Genomic DNA, 18,936 nt, shown 5'->3' with positions numbered 1-18,936 from the left:
AGCATCCTAGGCCAGCAGCAGTGTACTGAGCACTTGACTTGTTCTTTCTGTCCGCATCTCCATTCTCCGTGCTTCACTGATGCAAGGCTACAAGAAGACAGTGTTCCCCATGTCTCTGTATTACATTTAAAAAGTAAAAATAATAAATCTTGCCCATGCATGGGAACAACCACCAGTGGGCAGATCTTCCAACTTTATAGTATTTACACCACCTCTCCAATATCCAAGTGATACAGAGGATCCGTAGCACGACAGGTATTTGTATTATGTATTCATAATACAAAGTTTTATACTTTTGCTATATTCCTGACACTTGTTGTGAGTTGAGTTAAATGTCTCAACATCTGACTGCAAGAAGAATGGCAGCCTGTTACTTCCGCAGTGCTGTAAGAGCATATTCATGTTATCTTTTCAGTGCAGGAGGAGATAGCATGTGCCCCTAATCTATGTATGTTTGCAAGTTGAGAAGTTTAGTCTGCTGTTAATGTTATCACTGCTGTATCCTGAAATAGAAAACTGCAGGCAGATTGGATTGTGTTAGAGAATGGTAACCATAATAACCAATAACAATCTGCAAATGATAAGCAGCTTTAGTGTTTAAAAATAAAATTTACAGAGCATTCCAATAGTTCCATGGGCATGCTTTCAGCTTTTATTTTATTATTCATTCATTTTAAGCTTGTTTTTGAGATTTAAAATGTGGCATTAATCTTAAGGAAGTGTTTCATTATTGCATCTTGAATGAGTTGATATTATATAGCTAAATTAAATCTCATAGAATAAAATGTTACTTATCAACCCTCTTTAAGATGTACACCATCTGTAAAGGAGAATTACCAGTGTCTTACATGCTGTATGGAATTTTATGTAAGGAGATGGACTTTGATTTCATGGCTAGATATAAAACCAGTACATTCAGAAAATAAATACAATGTCTGCTGGAGATGAGTGCAAAGCATCTTGATGATTTGAAATCTGCACCATGTTCTGGGATGCTACCCAACATTTTTGCTGATATGAAAATGAAAATAAACAAACAAACCCCCCCCCTTTTAACTTGACCCAAAACAGGCTATTTTTTGGGGGTGCTTTAAAAGGAAAGGAAGATGTCATTCTTCATGAAAGAGGAGATCCAAATCATGTCATAGCCCCTCCATCCCCCTCCTTCCCTCCCCTCAACCTACAGATAGGGGTGTTTAGCAGGAGTCTGGGAAAATCAAACTCAATTACTTACCTGTTGTGAAAGTATATGAGCCGCATGGTGCTATGATCAAGCTGTTAACTCTTCTGGGTTAACCTGTTTTCAGTCTCCCTTGCTGAGACAGTCATATCATTTTCATAAAAATACTTGGATGTTTCTGAGAACACAGAGACTTATTTCCCGGTTGTTCTTAACTGCTGAGAAACTGGTTACCACCATACTGCCTTCAGAGAGTAACAGCGGCAGTGAGAAGAGTTGGAAAAGGCCCACACTTCAGAATCATGGGCTTCAGATCTGTCCTGTAGCTCTTTCAAGGCAATAAACACTCCTGGAGGTGTAAGCAAGCCACAGTTTATGGTGCTGGAAGTGTGATTCTCAACAGTTACCCTGACCACCACAGGAGAAAATCAATGGGAGGGCTAAGATTCATAGGAAAAACTGAAAAAATACCAAATTACATTGCCAAAGTTCCCTTAAGAATGAAACACTTGCATTTACAAGAGACAATTCCTAGCTGTGCAAGAGAGAAACAAGCTGTTGACATTTTTCACTGGGATGTGAATTTGAATCTGAATTAGGTAAGAGAGAGTCAATTACTTTCCATTAGAGTTCCTGAAGAAAAATTTGTTGTTACTGTTGGATGCCAGTTGAAAGATTATTGTTTATTGAGGAAGATCTGTTTATTCTATTAACCTTGACAACTATGTCAGCAGTTTTTTCTGCTTGTTTTCCTAAAGGCACTACCTTGAAGTAGTAATATAAAGTTATTTATAGTGCAGACAATTCACAGCTATGCTTGGTCAGAGATTAGATACTAGAGTTAAATGCAATCCTCCTAGACAGTTTGAAAAGTAATTATGCGTAATCTTAGAAAATTAAAATGGAGAGTTGGAATCACTAAAATATCATTGTGAACCAGGTAATTTTTATATGGATTTGTGATGGTTTCACAGAGTGGTTGAGGTAAGAAGGCACCTCTGGCGCTAGTCCAGCCACCTGCTCAGAGCGAGACCACCTAGAACCAGTTGCCCAGGATCATGTTCAGATGGCTTTTGAGTATCTCCAAGGATGGAGACTCCACAACCTCCCTGGGCAATCTGTGCCAGTGCTTAGTCACCCTTACAGTAAAATAAAAATACCCAACAAAACAAATGCCACCACCACCAACAAAAACAAAAAGTTTAAATGGAATTTCCATGGAATATTTTGATCTATGTTCATTGCTTCTTGCCTTTTGACTGGGAACCACTGAGAAGAATTTGGCTCTTTCTTCTTTACTTCCTCCCACCAGGTATTATACATTTTAAGAGATTTTTATGAAAGGAGCAAAATTTACAGAAACAATCAGAGCAAAGTCCACACATACTGACACACCTGCATTTGTACCTGCTTGCCTCTGTTAACAGATGTTTAATATTGCTATTGCTGTCCTGGATTCTACAGATGAGCAAGGGCTACTCTAAAAGTACTTGTGTACAGTAGAAAGCTAAAGAAGTGATTTCTTTTATTCTTGTGATTTATTCATCATTTCAGACTGTAGTCTTGACTGTCACAGTCAAGCCTTCAGGTAGTTTGGTATTCTTTAGTACAAAGGCTGGTTCTTAAGGCCTAGTCTTCATCAAGTTGGGTTTGTGTACCTGTGTAGCGCTCTGTCATAAATCTTCAAGCACACATCCTGCTGGAAAGTACCAGTGGAAGAGAGGAGCAATTCCACGCTTTCTTTCCACCTTGTTTTTTTAGAGAGCTGTTGCTGTAGTTTTGGCAATTTCTGCCTTTATCCCAGTTCTGTTGCTATCCTTTATCCCAGTTCATTGCTATCTCTTGCTGAAGTTTCTACCCTACAGGTTTCTCAGTAGCCCCTGTTTGCTTCATCAGCCAGTTCTGCCCAGGCATCCCACCTCAGCATCTCTGCCCCTCTCCTCACCATCCCCCTCTTCCCTGGTTACATCCTGTGGTCAGGCTAGTCAGGTAGCCAGGTGTCCCTGTGCAGGCCTTTTCAAATCCTATTGTGTTCCCTGACTACCATGAACATTTTTCTTGACTAATCTTAAATTGTGTCTTCTGGCTGGCTTTTAGCACCTCCTCCCTGTAGGTCATGCAGTCACACTGTTTCCTTCCTTGTTCTGCACTCTGGATTTCTGCCCTTCCCATTCTCCCTACCTCTCCAGTCCCCTCGCTGCCAGATTCCTTTTTCCAACCTACTTCTCTCTCTCTCTCTCTCTCTCTCCCATTACCACTTCTGTGTTCAATCCTATGTGAATCATGAAATTCTTGCCTGTACTGCCTTGCTGCAAGGGTCAGCAGCGGTGTGACACTGTCCGCTCTGTGTTGGCCAGTCCCATGCTGCACTGAGCCACTGGGGCAAGGAAGTGGAGAGAAAACCCACTGCTGTCACTTAGCTGGGAGTGGACCACGTGTCATCCAGAAGTGCTGTGCTAAATTCAACCACCCTCAGCAGGAGTAGCATTTTTGTAGAGTTTAACTCTGGAATCATAAAAGCTATATAAAGATTTGCTTTGTGGAGCCCTGAGATACACTTGGGTACCTGTCATGATGTTTCAGTTCAAGAGAGCAATGAGCAATTCAGCTTATTTACTGTCCAAGCTGCCAGACTCTGGCTGCCTGTACTGTCTGTAGTGAGAATTACTTGTGACATGTAAGTCACTTATGGTGACAGTCTGAATAATGCCCTAAGTCTCTATTGAGTATTTGTGAACTGTAGTCCTCCCTGATTTCATATTCATGCCCAAAGTACAGCAGCTTATGAAACTATTAAAAAAAAATCACCATAATTTTTAATACATAGAAAACAGTATGTTTTCCTTATTTTTGATGGTAGGAGCGGTTGTGACATTCCTGCAGATTTTTTTTTTTTTTTCAAATTTAGTTGTGAGAGCCACGTCTGAGAAAGAAGCAATCAAGTTACAGCACCCAAATTTCAGTTGCTTATAAGAGCTGTATCAGACAAGTGAAGTTATGGATGGTGACACTAGCTTTGCCTAGTATGGACAGATGTGGTTTCACACTAAAAAAGCTGTGCAGTAAACCTTAGGCAATTACATTAAAACTAGTAAGTGTATGTAACCACACTTATTCAGCATCAATATTGGCAACTAACCTGGACAAGCGATTATTACATTCCACTAGCAGTGTCTCAGGTCTGTTATTTACCTCCATGCAGGAGTGGTGCATGTTTTGCTTACCTTCTGGGAACACAGTATTATGGTATTACTTGTCTGAAGTGTAATTTGCAGTTGATATAATGTGAAGTGACCAGTTTGGCTGACAGATTAAACTACTGCTATTTTGTAAACATATGGTTGAAAGTAAAATTAATGTCTTCTGATTTCTGGTTTGCTCTTTCCAAGAGTGTATAGCTTGGTTTTAACTCTGCTTGTGAATACACACACGAACTTAAAAAATCCAGACTCGGGAGTCACATCACATACAGTCAACAGAGAACCAAAGGTCTGTTTCTACAGAGAAGGCAGTTTGAGAGAAGAATATCGTACTAACTCATGCAAAGAAACAGGTAGTCAGGACAAGTGAGGAGTGAGACGGGGGGAGAAATAGGGAAGGTGTTTACAATGTATTTGAACTACTTTGTCGCTGGTTTTGGTAGGATCTTGTCCTCTTCTGTGGAAGAGAAGGAAGTTGAGTAGCACAGACTTTTCTCAGTGCTATATGTGTTCATGGTATCTTGTCATGATATGTTGTGTGTATTAACATGATTATAGATATAAATGGGCAAGCATTCAACCGCACATTTCCTCCTTCAGACATTACATATGCCATGATTTTTCCTAGAGCTTACATATAGTTCTGATTATGGGATATAGTGATAGCAGAAATATGAACTGTAATGAGTTTAGAGGACTGAACAGAGAGGGAATGGGTTTCCTAGTGCCGTTTTAGAGCTGTTTTGATCGGAATTGTGTTACTGGATGCCAGCTGGTGGCCTTCTCCCCCAGTTGTGAAGGACAGCCTTTCCCAGAGGGCAGTATTTCTGTGTGCCTGGCTTACTTTATGCTGTATTCCTAAACCATCTTTTAATGAGATTTGTTTTTAAAGTCCCATCTTAATATTAGATTGGGAATACTGTTGGTGAATTATTGGCTGCTTTTATTCTTTCTTGCCTGCTCTACCTGGACTGGAAGCTGGCCAGGAGTGAGGCAGGGCCTCAGGCTCTTCTGCCACAAGCGGATCTGCGTGCCGTGCTGTGGAGGTAGCGGGTATAAGTTTTCTGTTACCAAAGTGCCATCGTGTTGTAAAAGTTGCGCCGTGTTCGGCTAGCAGAGCGGTCTGGGATTAATCTGCAGAAGGGAGCAATGAAGTGAGGGAAGCCTGGCAGCAGAAAGCTATCCTGGACTGATTTTTAATATTTTTTTTTTTTTTTTTTAAATATAGTGAGATAGCTCCATGGGTTCCTGCACAACTCTCAGAGGAGCAAGGGATAAACCTAAACGGGCCCGGGTAACCCAGACGGTGAACTGCCTCTTTCTGAGCTCCTCCAAGTTAAACTAGTCGCTTTGGCTCGCTTCCCCCGACCGCACCATTTGCTCCCGCTGACGAATGCGCCCCGTCGGGCCCCGGCCGCCGGTCCCGGGGCTGCCCCGTCCGGCCGCGGCGGCGGCCGGACGGGGCAGCCCCGGGAGCGGCGGCCGGGGCCCGACGGGCCGACCCCGCTCTTCGCGCTCCCGCGGGCGTTTCCCGGCCCCGCTCTTCCCCGCAGCCAATCAGGGCGGCGCCAGCATCACGTGACGGGGGAGCAGGAGCCTGAATGAGCGCCCCGGCCCCGCTACCCGCGCCCGGCCCACACACCCCCCCCGGCTCCCCCCCCCCCCCCCGACTTTAGCGGCTGCCGCCGCCGCTTCTCTCCGCTTGGAGAGTTTCGTCTTGGGAGCCCTTTTCCAGAGCGTCGGTTCCTCGGCCCCTTGCAAGCAGGAGGTTTTGTTTCCGTGCCCAGGAGCGGCTGGAGCGTGGGAAGCGGGTCGCCGCGGTGGATCCTGCCTGGGTGAAGCACAGAAGTTGAGGATGCAGTTGAAGATCTTACTTTAGGCGTTTTGGGCGCACTGGTCGTCTAGTGTCAGGCTGTGGAGGTGTAGCTATGTACCTTTTTGGCAGTGAGGATTACGAAGTGGTAAGATGTAAACTAAGGATTTTTTTTTTTCTTAATATTATTTACTTCTAATATCTCCCGTCTCTCAGAGTTTATTGGGCAGCTTTGAATTTCCGTCAGTGCTGTTCTTGCTGTAGTTGAGCGTTAGTACTCACCAACTCGATTGCTTTTGAAAAATTACGGGTTTTTTCTGCAAGTTCTTGAAGCAGTGAGATACTGTTTGCTAGATAAAATTGGATTTACGTTCCTTGACATGTTTATCACATTGTGGTGATACTGAAAATACTCAAGCAGTGAATATTATGAGTCAGTTCAGACTTTGGGTTAAGCAAAACCGTACTTCCAAATAATTCAGAACTTGTCTCGTACTTTGTAATGTCGATAGAGTACAAGGAGTTTACAGAACTGCCAACCCATTTCTTTTGTACAGTTCAAAATATGTCACTGTAGTGCAATGTAATGCCCATCCAAAGAGCTAGCTTAAAAAAAAAAATCCCAAACACACCCATGTTAAAGATCAGACACTTCGGTGTTTGTGTAAAACGACATTTGAAATAAGTTGATGATGTCAGAGAAGACAAGAAGAAAACCACTAATAGCTCAACTCTGTTGCATGGCTTTGGGATCTGACATAAAAGTTTGCAGTTTTGCAGCCTGAGGCTCAAGTGCTACGTTGCAAGGAAAAGGGATGGTTTCTTCCACCCACACACCACTCGTGACCGAGTCAAGACCTGAGGAGCTTTGGGGAAATATAGTAAGACCGAAAAATATGTATGAACTTTACTATAGGACACCAAAATAAATTTCATATGTTAAAAAGTGACACATTCTTTGCATATAACTGGCAATTGCAAATGTTTTGTTTTGATTATTGAAGTTGGTCTTTGAAGTATGAAAGCGCCTTTTATGGCAGTCTGAGTTCTACAACATATTTCAAGGAATTAATTTAGTTATTTTGGATTTTTCCTTTTTTTTTTTTTTTTTTCTTTAAATCCAACCAGCTCTCTTTTTGAGATGCAGGATTCGTAGAAATTGTTGAGGAAAATAATTTAAACGCAGCTGTCTGCACATTGAACTCATTTGTGTTTGCAACTGGTGCAAACTTTCACAAACCAACCATGGCAACTGAAAAGAACTTATTTTCTCCAAAGCAGTAAACAACCTAGCATTGCAGTAATTATGCTATGGATTGATTGCTTGTTTGTAAAAATTGACAACCTAAAGAAAGCTTCCCACTTTAAAACTTTTAATGGACTGGTTGTTTTTTTAATCCATTACATCTTTGTAGATATTTGTAAAGGGCTGAAAATCTTTCTTAATAGATTTTTGCCCAGTCACTACATTCCATTGTACCCTGTCTAGTTACTTACTGCTTTATACAGAGAGTGAAGCTTTGGGTCTGAAATTTTAAAGTACCTTGAAAATAATCTGGATGACTGAAGAATGGTGTTAGGATTTTGGACTCCAGTGTATTTCTCAATCTCTTTTCCTGATGGTGTTTCAACTCTTAAAAAGTACTGAAGTATTCTCTGTCTTACAATATAGTTTCATGCATAATACACCTTTCCCAGGCAGGTGGGATGTGTCATTCCAGTCCCTTTTCTACTATATAGTTAAGCAAAGTGGAATAGCATCAAGAGAAAAAGTGAGAAGTCCATCATGAATTGTGTGGGTTTGGGTTTTTTCCTTTTCTTGTTTGTTGGTTGTTTCCCCCCCCCCCCCCCTCTGGTATCTCTAGAGGTCCCTGAAACTGAGCTATAACGATCTTTTCAAACAAAATGTTTTGTTAAGTCCAAACCAAAATATAATTTTGGGTTTTTCTTCTTAGTTTTTCTTTAAAGCAAGATAATTCAGGGGAAAATATAGATGTACTTTTTTGGTGTTATTTTGGCAGCCAGACTTACCAAGATATTTGCTTTACTCAGTGATAAGTAAAATAGAATAGATGGCCTACATAAAGCTTGAAGAACAGTTTTATTGTTCAGTAAAAGCTAGAATCAATGTAAAACTTCTGTCTGTATAGAACTCTAGTCCATGAAGCCATATGCTTTGTGCTTTGGAAAAGGCATTTGTTTTATCTTCCCACACAAACAATTACTTGTGAGTCACTGAAGGACGAAGTGAGTGAAAAAAGTGACAGTGAAGAATCTCAGGGTTTAGTTTTAGGTTCACTATTAATTTCAAACGATACTAAAGTAGTTTGAGGCATTCTAGCTATGCATATACATAATTTGATATTTATACTAGAAAGGAGGTTACTGATAAAATGAAACATCTCTTAGAGTACTTCAATAAAACCCTCCTTAAAAACCCAACCCTTAAACAGAGTAATAGAGAAGTAGAACTTTCTGTGGTCATTGTGTTGTGTATTTCATACTCAGACCTTTATGTCCACATGAGCATGCACAGGCATTTGCAGAAATGTGAGTGTCTGAAGCAATACTCTTAGCTCAGTTAAATTTCATAGCAAAACTCCACAGACTGGTACAACCAGCTTTTGCATGTGGTGTCGTCTTTTGCTTTGTTTTTGTTCCTGTGCATAAACAAGCTTGGATTATCAGCTTACTCTGAGTGCATAATAAGTCTAGATATCTGACAGCACTGATAATAAATTTGTATACCATCTCCTGCAAACCCTAGCTAAACAAAGATGATATTGCTTAAGGATCAGTTATCATGAGACAATGCTGGGCTTTATGACCACTTCATATTTTTTTTTTTTAAAAAAAAAAGGTGTAATTTCATGACATGGTGACAATTGCTATGTTTTTAAATAATAAAATCATGTAGCTCTGGTCCTTTTTGAACGATTTTTTGCTTAAATGTTCTGACATGGGATATTGAGTGTCTTTAACATTGCATTTTAACACTTTAGGCACATGCTTATTAACCTCTTAAGAACTGGTGGAATAAACATATAGTAGCTTTTGTGATCTTTTGAGGCATTTTTTTGTATCATATACCTGGAAATGTAGAGGTGCTTGACTATAGTAAGCAATTTAGTTTCATAAATACGGGAAACTATAAAATACTACAGGCCAAGCAGTCTCATTTGTGGGTATAATTTGTTTGTGTAGGGATTTCCTGTTTGTTGCAAAATAAACCTCTGATAACAGAACAGAATTGGAATGGTTCAACAATAAAGCATAAAGTGGGAGCTCCTTTTCACAGCTACGTGCTAGTGTACTCTGCATTAATCTCCCAAAGCAAAAGCATGTAAAATTTACTCCCAACAATCTTTTGAGTTGCTGCATAAGGGGTGATGGGTATCTAGCATAGTGCTTGCAGGTTTGGGAGGTTTGGCTGTCTCTGCTGTGCCCCCAGGCTACTCTTGGCCAAGCAGAACGTTTCTCGTTTTCTCATAGCTGCAGAGCCTCTGCTCTTGCTCCCTCAAGTGGGCTTTCCCTGGGCTGTGGGCACTGGGCATATCCAGCCATGTCCCACCACAGAATTTCCAGGGTAACTCGGGTGTAAGTATGTGGTCCAGGGCTGACAGCATCAACTTGTCTCTAATCGGGCATGGGACACGTTGGTGTTCTATCTCTCCTCCCTCCCAGCAGTCTTTCCTGGTAGAAACTTTGGGCTCTTTAGTAGTAGATGATCAGACACTGTGATGGTAGTATAGGATTAATTAGAATTTCTTCTGAGAACAACCTAATCAATGGAAAGCTATTTTATAGCAGAGTAATTCAGAGGCAGGGAGGAGCTTTGATGATTGGTTATTTAAGGAAAATAAGTGAATTTCATTCACTGTTGCATGCAACTTTCAAACTTTTGTGATCAAGTAGCTGATTTTAACTTTCTTAAGAAACTCAAAACTCAGCTCTTTTTCTCTTCATAGACTTGTCTCTTTGAAAATATCCTTACAAAGAATGGAAAACCTCTTTTATAATTCCACTGAATTGGTTGTGATGTCTGTCCAGAGCAACTGTTTTGGTTGCCTTGGAAATCCAGCATTTGTCACTTGTGTGTCTCCAGGCAAAAGTTTTGAAGTTGTCTATTTAAATTGAACCTTCACTTCCCTTGAGTTTGCCTGTGTCCTCTTGCAAGATGGAGTACTTCTTATGAAATATTAAGTATGATGTTGACAGATGCTAGTTATACTCATGGCTCCTGCAGGGTAACATTATCTTCTAAAAAGTATAAAAATCTGTCTGCTAAATTTCTAAAGGAGTGGAAGATCTTGAAGCAGTCAAATGACAATCAGGTTTTAGAAGAGTTACTTTTTAAGTGCTACTTGTGAATCTGACAAACCCTGATTCTGCGTGCAGCGGGCGTACTGCTGATAGGGCTAATTTTGCTGTGTGAAAGGAAAATCCCACCTATTTTAGAAATATGCTACTGTAAGTCCTAGAAATCAGCAGGGAGAACACTTCGATGTGTTTTCTGTGTTTACTCTGAGTCATTGCTACTTACCTTATTTCGGAAACTGAGCAAAGGGAGAAAAGTTAAGGGTAGTGTTTAGGATTGGAAAGAGTCATGTGTAACTGTTTAGCAACAGTATTTTTTATCATACTCTGAATGAACATAGGAGCATGTCTAAAAATCATAACTCAGGGTTGCTTCTTTCGGAACCTCAAATTTGAATTGCAAGTTTCTTATTGCAAGCACATATCTGCAAATTACCTATGTCAGAACCGCTGTAAAAATTTAATCCTAAGATTTTGTAATGACTTTTCCATGCTCACCTCAGTTCAACATAAGGCAACAATATGTAATGCTATTTCAGATGAGCAAGTTGTATGGCACATGGTGAGTGTTTAAAGTACAAACCTGAAAGATAAGAAAACTAAATTGAGCCTCTGAGATTTACTTCAGAGCCAGGAGTTTATCTGTATTGGGCTTGCACGGCAAGGTTTTGGTAGTGGGGGGGGGGGCTACAGGGGTGGCTGCTGTAAGAAGCTGCTAGAAGCTTCCCCTATGTCCAATGGAACCAATGTCAGCTGGTTCCAGGATGGACCCAGTGCTGGCCAAGGTTGAGCCCATCAGTGATGGTGGTACTGCCTCTGGGATAACTTATTTATAAGGAAGGGGGAAAAAAAAATAAAATGGGGGAGAGCAATTGTAGCCAGAGAGAGGAGTGAGAATATGTGAGAGAACCAACTCTGCAGACACCAAGAAGAAGAAGGAGGAGGAGGTGCTCCAGGCACTGGATCAGATATTCCCCTGCAGCCCGTGGTGCAGCCCATGGTGAGGCAGGCTGGGCCCTGCAGCACGTGGGATGTCCATGGTGGAGCAGAGATCCACCTGCAGCCCCTGGAGGACCCTACGCTGGAGCAGGTGGATGTTTCTGAAGGAGACTGTGACCCTGTGGGAAGCTCAGGCTGGAGCAGACTCCTGGCAGAACCAGTGGACCCGTGGAGTGAGAGGAGCCCACGCTGGAGCAGGTTTGCTGGCAGCACTTGTGACCCCGTGGGGGACCCACACTGGAGCAGCCTGTTCCTGAAGGACTGCACCCGTGAAAGGGACCCACGCTGGGGCAGTTCATGAAGGACTGCAGCCTGTGGGAAGGACTCGTGTTGGAGGAGTGCGTGGAGAGCTCTCTCCCATGGGAGGGACCCCACACTGGAGCAGGGGAAGGGTGTGAGGAGTCCTTCCCTGAGGAGGGAGGAGCAGCAGAAACAATGAGTGATGAGCTGACCACAACCCCTATTCCCTGTCCCTCTGTACCACTGAGGTGGAGGAGGTAGGGAAAATTGGGAATAAAGTTGAGCCCAGGAAGAAGGGAGGGGTGGGAAGAAGGTGTTTTTAAGATCTGATTTTAATTCTCATTACCCTACCCTGGTTTGATTTGTAATAAATAAGACTTATTTCCACAAGTCGATACTGTTTTGCCTGTGACAGTAGCTGGTGAGTGATCTCCCTGTACTTATCTTAACCCACAAGCCTTTTGTTACATTTTCTCTCCCCTGTCAAGCTAAAGAGGAGGGGAGTGTTAGGGTGGCTTTAGTGGGCACCTGGCATCAAGCCAGGGTCAACCCACCACACTGCCCTTGGACAGATCACTTCACATTTGATATTTGCATCTAAATTTTAGGTGATACTTGGTTTGTTTCTGGTAACAGTAGTTGTTTTACTTTCTAAAGCTCATAAATTGCTTTAAAAATACCTGTTTTACACATAAAAAATGCTAGTATTTGATTGATTTTCAACTGCGAATGTTGTATGTGCGTGCTAGGACTGGAGTTATTTATGCCTTAACACTGGGTGTTTAGCAAGAAAGTCTCTGTGTGAAAGACAGATGTGCTCACATCCAGACCTGGATGTAGGTTTGTAAAACAGTCACCCTTAGCAAGCCTTTGCCTGTGGATTCTCTGCAGCAGCCAAAGTGCAGAAGTCATACAGTTTTTCTTTCCTAAATTGGAAAAATGAGGGCCATTTTGTATGGCATCATTCCCCATGACTGCCTCTGAGACGTCTCAGCTGTGTTTTAAGCACTGCATATGAGTTTTGGGATTCCCCCAAGGGAAGCCTGGGAGAGTCGCTGCCTTCGATCGTGTAGCAGAATGGCTCCTGAAACAGTTTCAGTTTACGATAGGGAAACACTAGAGAGGAAAACCTTCATAAACCCATGCAGAGATGGGGTACTGGTCATTCCGGCGATACTCTCAAGACACCCAGTGTGATTTCCAGTTAGTGATTTGTACAATTGTAGTGACCATACTTATTTCCTCAAAGAAAAAACAATGTTTAACCTCCTGTTGTGTATATGAAGTAGATTTTTAAAACAATTATATTACTGTTTCACCTTTATATAGCTTTCTTTTCCTTGTCTCAGTTGTTTAATTTGATTTTCACTGACAGAGGATGGAACCTTTTTGATTGTTGGCCGTATATTGAAGGGATTAATACTGTGTCTGGCCTTCCCCCTACCTCTATTCCCATGATCCAACACATAAACAGGCAAAAAAAAGGTGGGGAGCTCTGTGGAGGCTATAGGTGGAGGCACTGATCTGTAAGTCCTGTTACATGCGTGAGTCTATGAGCATTAGATCAGCTGTCCCTCACATAGAGCACAGCATACCTTTTATAGCATAGTGTCCTGGGGTATGTGGTACTCTCGGAGAGTAAAGACAGGGTTCCTTGCTCAGGAGTTAACTTATAAAAATAGATATTTCTGACAGAAAATATGAGGCAAAGCAACAGCTGCAATTAACCTGGATCCTTTCCTACTGGTTTAGAGCCTGAAGGCAATGGAGGAAGGGAATGAGCATACTTCTTACTGTGGAAGAGGATCACTGTTATCGCACCATGTCTGAGAAGCAGGTTTGTGCCTGAGGGCATGTATGGGAGGGAGCCCTGTGAAGTGAGCAAGGGTCAAACCATTTCTGGCATTTAGAAACCAGCCATGCTGATCAGCTCCAGGTGATGAAATAGCAAGGGAGAAGTTTACTTCTGTTTATGAACTAGCATGGAAGAGATGTGGAGTGTGGAAATTGGCCTGGGTTGGCAGGACCAGTGCAGTTCACCTCACAAATGTGAAGACAGTATAAGAAACCCAAAGTATTTACAAATGGCATGAACAGATGGCATGGGTGATCAGCCTTGTGAACACTTTTCACAGAATCACAGAATTTTTGAGGTTGGAAGACATCTCTGGAGGTCATCTGGTCCAACTCTCCCACTGAGGCAGGGCCACCAAGAGCCAGTTACCCTGGACTGTAACTGACTGAGTATCTGCAAGGATAGAGACCCCACAACTTTCCTGAGCAACCTGTGCCAGTGCTCAGTCACCCTCATGATGAAAAAGTGTTTCCTGATGTTCAGAGGGAACCTCGTGTATTTCAGTGCCCATTGCCTCTGGTCCTGTCACTGGGCAGCCCTGAGATGAGCCTGGCTCCATCCTCTTTGTATGCTCCCTTCAGATATATACGTTAAAAGATTCCACCCTGAGCCTTTTCCAGTCTGAACAGTCCCAGCTCTCTCAGCCTTTCCTCATATAAAAGATGCTCCAGTCCTTTCATCGTCCTTGTGGCCTTTCACTGGACTCTCTCCAGTATATCCATGTCTCTCTTCTAATAAGGAGCCTGGAACTGGACACAGCACTCCAGGTGTGGCCTCACCAATGCTGTTTTCTTTGTGTGTTTTTATTGTAGCTCTCTCCTTTGCTTCTTACCTTCATCTTCCAGCTCGTAGTAAGTGCTGGTGGAAGAAAGCAAAGGGAGTGGAGGCTCCACATGCCCTCCACCAAACTGCTTGAGGTAGCTTTGTACCTCTTGGCTACTTTTCCATTTGTGAGACAGCAGTGGGAAGGAGGGAAGGAAATCTCACTCTGGTTCTGAGAATATCTGTCTTGTAATTGTATTGACAGCACCAAGTCCTGTTGAAATCTTTAAATTGCTTGGTCTTGGTTAAAAGAAATGGAAATAAATATGATAATACTACCTACTTCCTGGCAGATCACTGAACAACCTCTTGTGCTAGACAGTTTACCTCATTGAAGTGAACCAGCATGAACTTTTAAAAAAATAATTTCATGATCAGGAATACTTGAGTTTTTCTTTTATATATTGCCATCCACTCTACAGGTCTTGATATAGAAAATATGGCTATTTTTCAGTGAGGAATTTGGATGGAGCCTAATGTAGCCATAACAACTGTTAACAGTAGGGGCAGTAATCTAGCTATGGCATCACAGAGCTAATAAACTAATTTAATGTGCTTCTCTGATTTATGTAGCTGCAACATACTTAATTATATTTGATCCCTTTGCACACATGTATGTGTATGTGTGTGTGTCTCCAGGCTTTTGGGAATTATTTACAACATTCTCCCTGTTACACCACGTATTTTCAGACTTCTTACTTAATTAGATGTCAGGAGACCTATGTAGCTAAAGAGGTCTTGTGGATAAAAGACACTAATGGCATGCCTGTTTGAAGTCATCAATTTAAAACTCTTGGGGTGGAGCCCTACACAGAACAGTTGTAGTTATTTAGAACAAGGTAGCTTGAATGTGTCTAGTTAAAGAAATGGGACTTGAATATGCTGTGCGTGAATACAGTACAAGAAAATTCCAGATCTTGCAGGGGCCCCAACGTAGTGCTTCTAACAATAGAATTATTTTAAAATCTGTTTTCCAGTTAAGTATTTGTGACATGCATTTTGATGTCTATGTTGTTTAGTCTGTGGATGGATGGTTATAAATTAGCAGGAGGGGTACACATGTAAGATGTTTTATTGTGAAAAATTGAAATCGTGACTCTCCTGCAGCACATAGAAAGCTAGCGTCAAAAAGACACGCTCGCACTGTCTGCCATACTTGACTGCCTGCCTGGTGCGGCAGGCTGCCTGTTTTAGATGCTTTATCCTGGTTAGTGCACCTACTTTTCTTCCATCAATGGTATATGGGATGGTAGCTGGCAGTCTAGATAGCTCATTGCTCTCTTGACCTTTCAGCAGCACTACAGTAGTTATGACAACTCAATTAAGCACTCCTAGCAGGCAGGAGTTAATTATAGTCCAGTGATTTTTTGGATAGGAACCCTCCACACAGGGAAACCAAGGGCTAAAAATCCTGTTTCATATCTGATCTGAAACTTCTTTGATAATCTCTTCCAGGCACAATTTCTTTTTTCTTTTTTTTTTTCTTCTCTTATTTTACAGTTGTGTGTTTCTGTCTGTTTGGGAATACATTTTTGTTTTCCAGTTGGTTACAGTAAGTAGGTCTGAGGAACAAGTTCAGAAACAGCTGATCAGACTAAACCTGTTCTTTATTTTTATTCAGTATTGGCTATCAGGAAGTCTATCACAGAAAAAAAAAAAATCCATCTACCTTTTTACTGAAGCCAGGGGCATCAGTCTTCATGAAGACATGTCTCCTCTAAATTATAAACAAGCTCTGGGCAACTGGACTGACACAATGAAGTGGTGTTTGTTTACTTATACGACATGTTACTTTCCAGATAAAAACTTTAGCTGATGAATAAGAATTATGAAATATTGGGGATAATTAATTCATCTTCCACAGGAGTCATTAATTCTTTTTTCAGCAAATATTTTATTTACATAGAAACAGGTAATGATATCCATGACAGGCTTGTTTATTTTAACTGTCTCTGACCAGATTAATGTCTAAGATTTCTGCGGGGAGAAGATTTAGCAAAACTTGGGTGTTACGATTGCTGTAACCACAGGACTATAGGAACCGTCACTTTTAAAAGCTTTTCTCTGAGAAAAGAAATAATGAAACCCTTGAGAAATTCTCCTGTGCATGTTTCATTGTACGTTGTCATTTAACACAACGTGAATCTATATGTTTTCATTTAGCAGTGCATAGGACTTTTTGGCGTTTAAAATGCTAGAATAACATATTTTATGATGTACGATACAGTTTTAGTGTTCTATTAGATCTTACAAGCAAGTCAAATGGAGTTAATAAGCGTTGGTTTTAATACGTTTTTGCCTTTTTTAAAGGCAGTTTCTGTGTTCCAAATATCTTGACAGATTTCCTTAATAAAAAGAAATTATTTAAATCAAACTGTTTGTTTATTGGTACAGTCAAAGCAATGGTGCAGAAATCTGAGCTGAGAGTGCACCCTACTCAGTTGAGCTCTTAAGTCTAAGGGCAGGTAAACCATTACAGAAATTTTCAGCAGAGGGAACAATAGCAGTCTGGTTTATAGGAGCAAGGCTGATACATGCATAACTATTATTAGAGTATTGTAATATAAGAATATAATTGTATTGCAAAGCTATTCCTTTGAGGAACAACTAAACGTGATAGGAAAAAGGTCTCTGCATGTAATTTTATAAAGTGCATTTGCCTGAAAGTAAATGAGAAACTTAATTTTTTCTTCACTGGAAGTAATTAAGGTTTTTTCATGTGCAGAAATGGGCTTTACTAAAATTGGCTTTGTGCTGAACTTGACACAGTTGTATTTGTAAAAGCTTGTAGAAGCAGCTCAGCAGGCTAATTTTTTGAGGCTAAATGTCATATAACTTAGTTTATCTTAAGATGTTAGATTACTCTTTGATTTTGCTTACTTTTTTTCTGGTGTAGGAGATTAACAAGTAAAATTTTATAAAGTTGCAAAATTTTCATCCATGGGGATTTTCAAAACTCAGGTAGACAAGGCTGTGAGCGAGCTAATCTGTTTTTGAATCTGGCACTGCATTGGGCAGGAGGTTGGACTAGAAGTCCTGCCCTCCGGATATTCCCTCCCCAACCTATTTTTTTCTGTGGTTCTATTCAGAGAATACAGGCTATACAGAAATCTTACTGGCACCAAAGTAGAAGTTCCAATGTTTTAAAAGTCAAAACAGTTAGTCTTCATCTTGTGCAGCAGTTGCCCACGATTCAGTTCCCATAGCTGAAGGATACCCTATATAATTCTGAAATTTTAGGCCTCTGATATGTAATTCACTGTGATTCTTTTGCCTTCATCTGCTTTCCATATAAATATAGTGATATATCCATGAAGTGTGATCTGAAGGACAGGGACATTGGATTGTTACTGAAATATAGTCAATTTATCCTATGTGTCACGTCGTGGTTTACCCCATATATTTATGAAAGTTGTATTCTGCTTCCCTTAATTACCCTGTGGTCTTTCTAAGATGGAATTATTCATATTGTTTCTGTAATTCTGTTATTTGTTATATGGGTGTCCTGACAAGAACATGGGTGGCCTTCAGAGATGCATAAGCAAAATCGTAAGGCTCATTGTACAATACTAGCACCATATGTCAAATTCTGCTTTCACTGATTGACGTTTCACTAGAATTTAACAGCAAGAAAATGTGCTTTTTTTTTTTTTTTAAATAGTCACCACGTACACCTACTGCTGATATCAGCCAATAACTTAAACTGCTTTGTCTTCTGAGTACAAGAGTTTTCCCATGCATGCATGAATGTTATTACCCCCCCCCCCCCGATTTGTAAGGAAAAATTAATAATTCGGTTTGACTGTATCTTGTAAGTACAAAATAATGTTCTGATCAGTTTGGATCCAAAGGTTTGGTGGAATTTGAGGGCAAGAACATCTGGGAAATGGTTTGGATGGGACTGTCCTCTGTCTGTTGGGGGAGAAAATACAATGCAACTGATACCATTTTCTCTATCTGTTGTTGCCTTGTCATCACAGGAATAAAATTTGAGATCTTTCTGTAATCAAATGCCTCCCAATGAAATGAATACATTTAAAAAAAACCCCAAACACCACAAGTTGTTCTGTTTTGCTTAGGGCTATTTTAAATAAACCTGGACATCTGTGTCTGTAAGTGTGGTGGGAGAGATTAGTCCTGCCAGTTACACAACATGTTTTGTGGATCAGCTTGCCTTGTGACAATTGACAGTGTTGTCCCTGTACTTCTCCGGTAGATTTTATGACGTGAATGAAATGCTATTCAATTTAAATAAGATCTATTTTAGCATAATCAAAGAGGAAACAAGAAGGAACTGCTATTGAAATCATAGGATGTGATGATTTTGAAAATGAACAGGACTTAAAAATACTGATGCCTTTTCAGATCATAAGATCCATGCCTGCACACAACTAATAAAACAAGGGTTTATAAAAGAACACATTTGTGTTACTGTGCCAACTTCAGCAACAAACAGTTCCTTTTCTTCTGCATGAAGAAAACCAATAAACCATCCTTTTTGGTTTACCCT

The 18,936-nt window shown here is 40.9% G+C and overlaps 1 protein-coding gene across 8 annotated transcripts in view; it reads left to right on the top strand.

Annotated features, from left to right (window-relative positions):
- Window positions 1–18,936, top strand: part of CACNB2 (calcium voltage-gated channel auxiliary subunit beta 2) — a 263,484-nt gene that overhangs the window by 143,244 nt on the left and 101,304 nt on the right. Inside the window, exon 1 of one of the 8 annotated variants that reach the window (XM_074900184.1) lies at window positions 6,119–6,341. The exons of the other annotated variants lie outside the window; for them this stretch is intronic. Within the exon in view, the coding sequence (XP_074756285.1) occupies window positions 6,309–6,341 (33 nt within the window). The 5' untranslated portion in view covers window positions 6,119–6,308. Of the gene's footprint in view, window positions 1–6,118; window positions 6,342–18,936 lie in introns of those variants that run through there. 8 annotated transcript variants of the gene reach the window in all.

Source organism: Athene noctua, chromosome 2 (assembly GCF_965140245.1).
Source record: "Athene noctua chromosome 2, bAthNoc1.hap1.1, whole genome shotgun sequence".
NCBI classification, from domain to species: Eukaryota; Metazoa; Chordata; class Aves; order Strigiformes; family Strigidae; genus Athene; species Athene noctua.
Note: the sequence above shows the minus strand (reverse complement) of the source record. Positions and strands in the feature narration are given on the sequence as shown.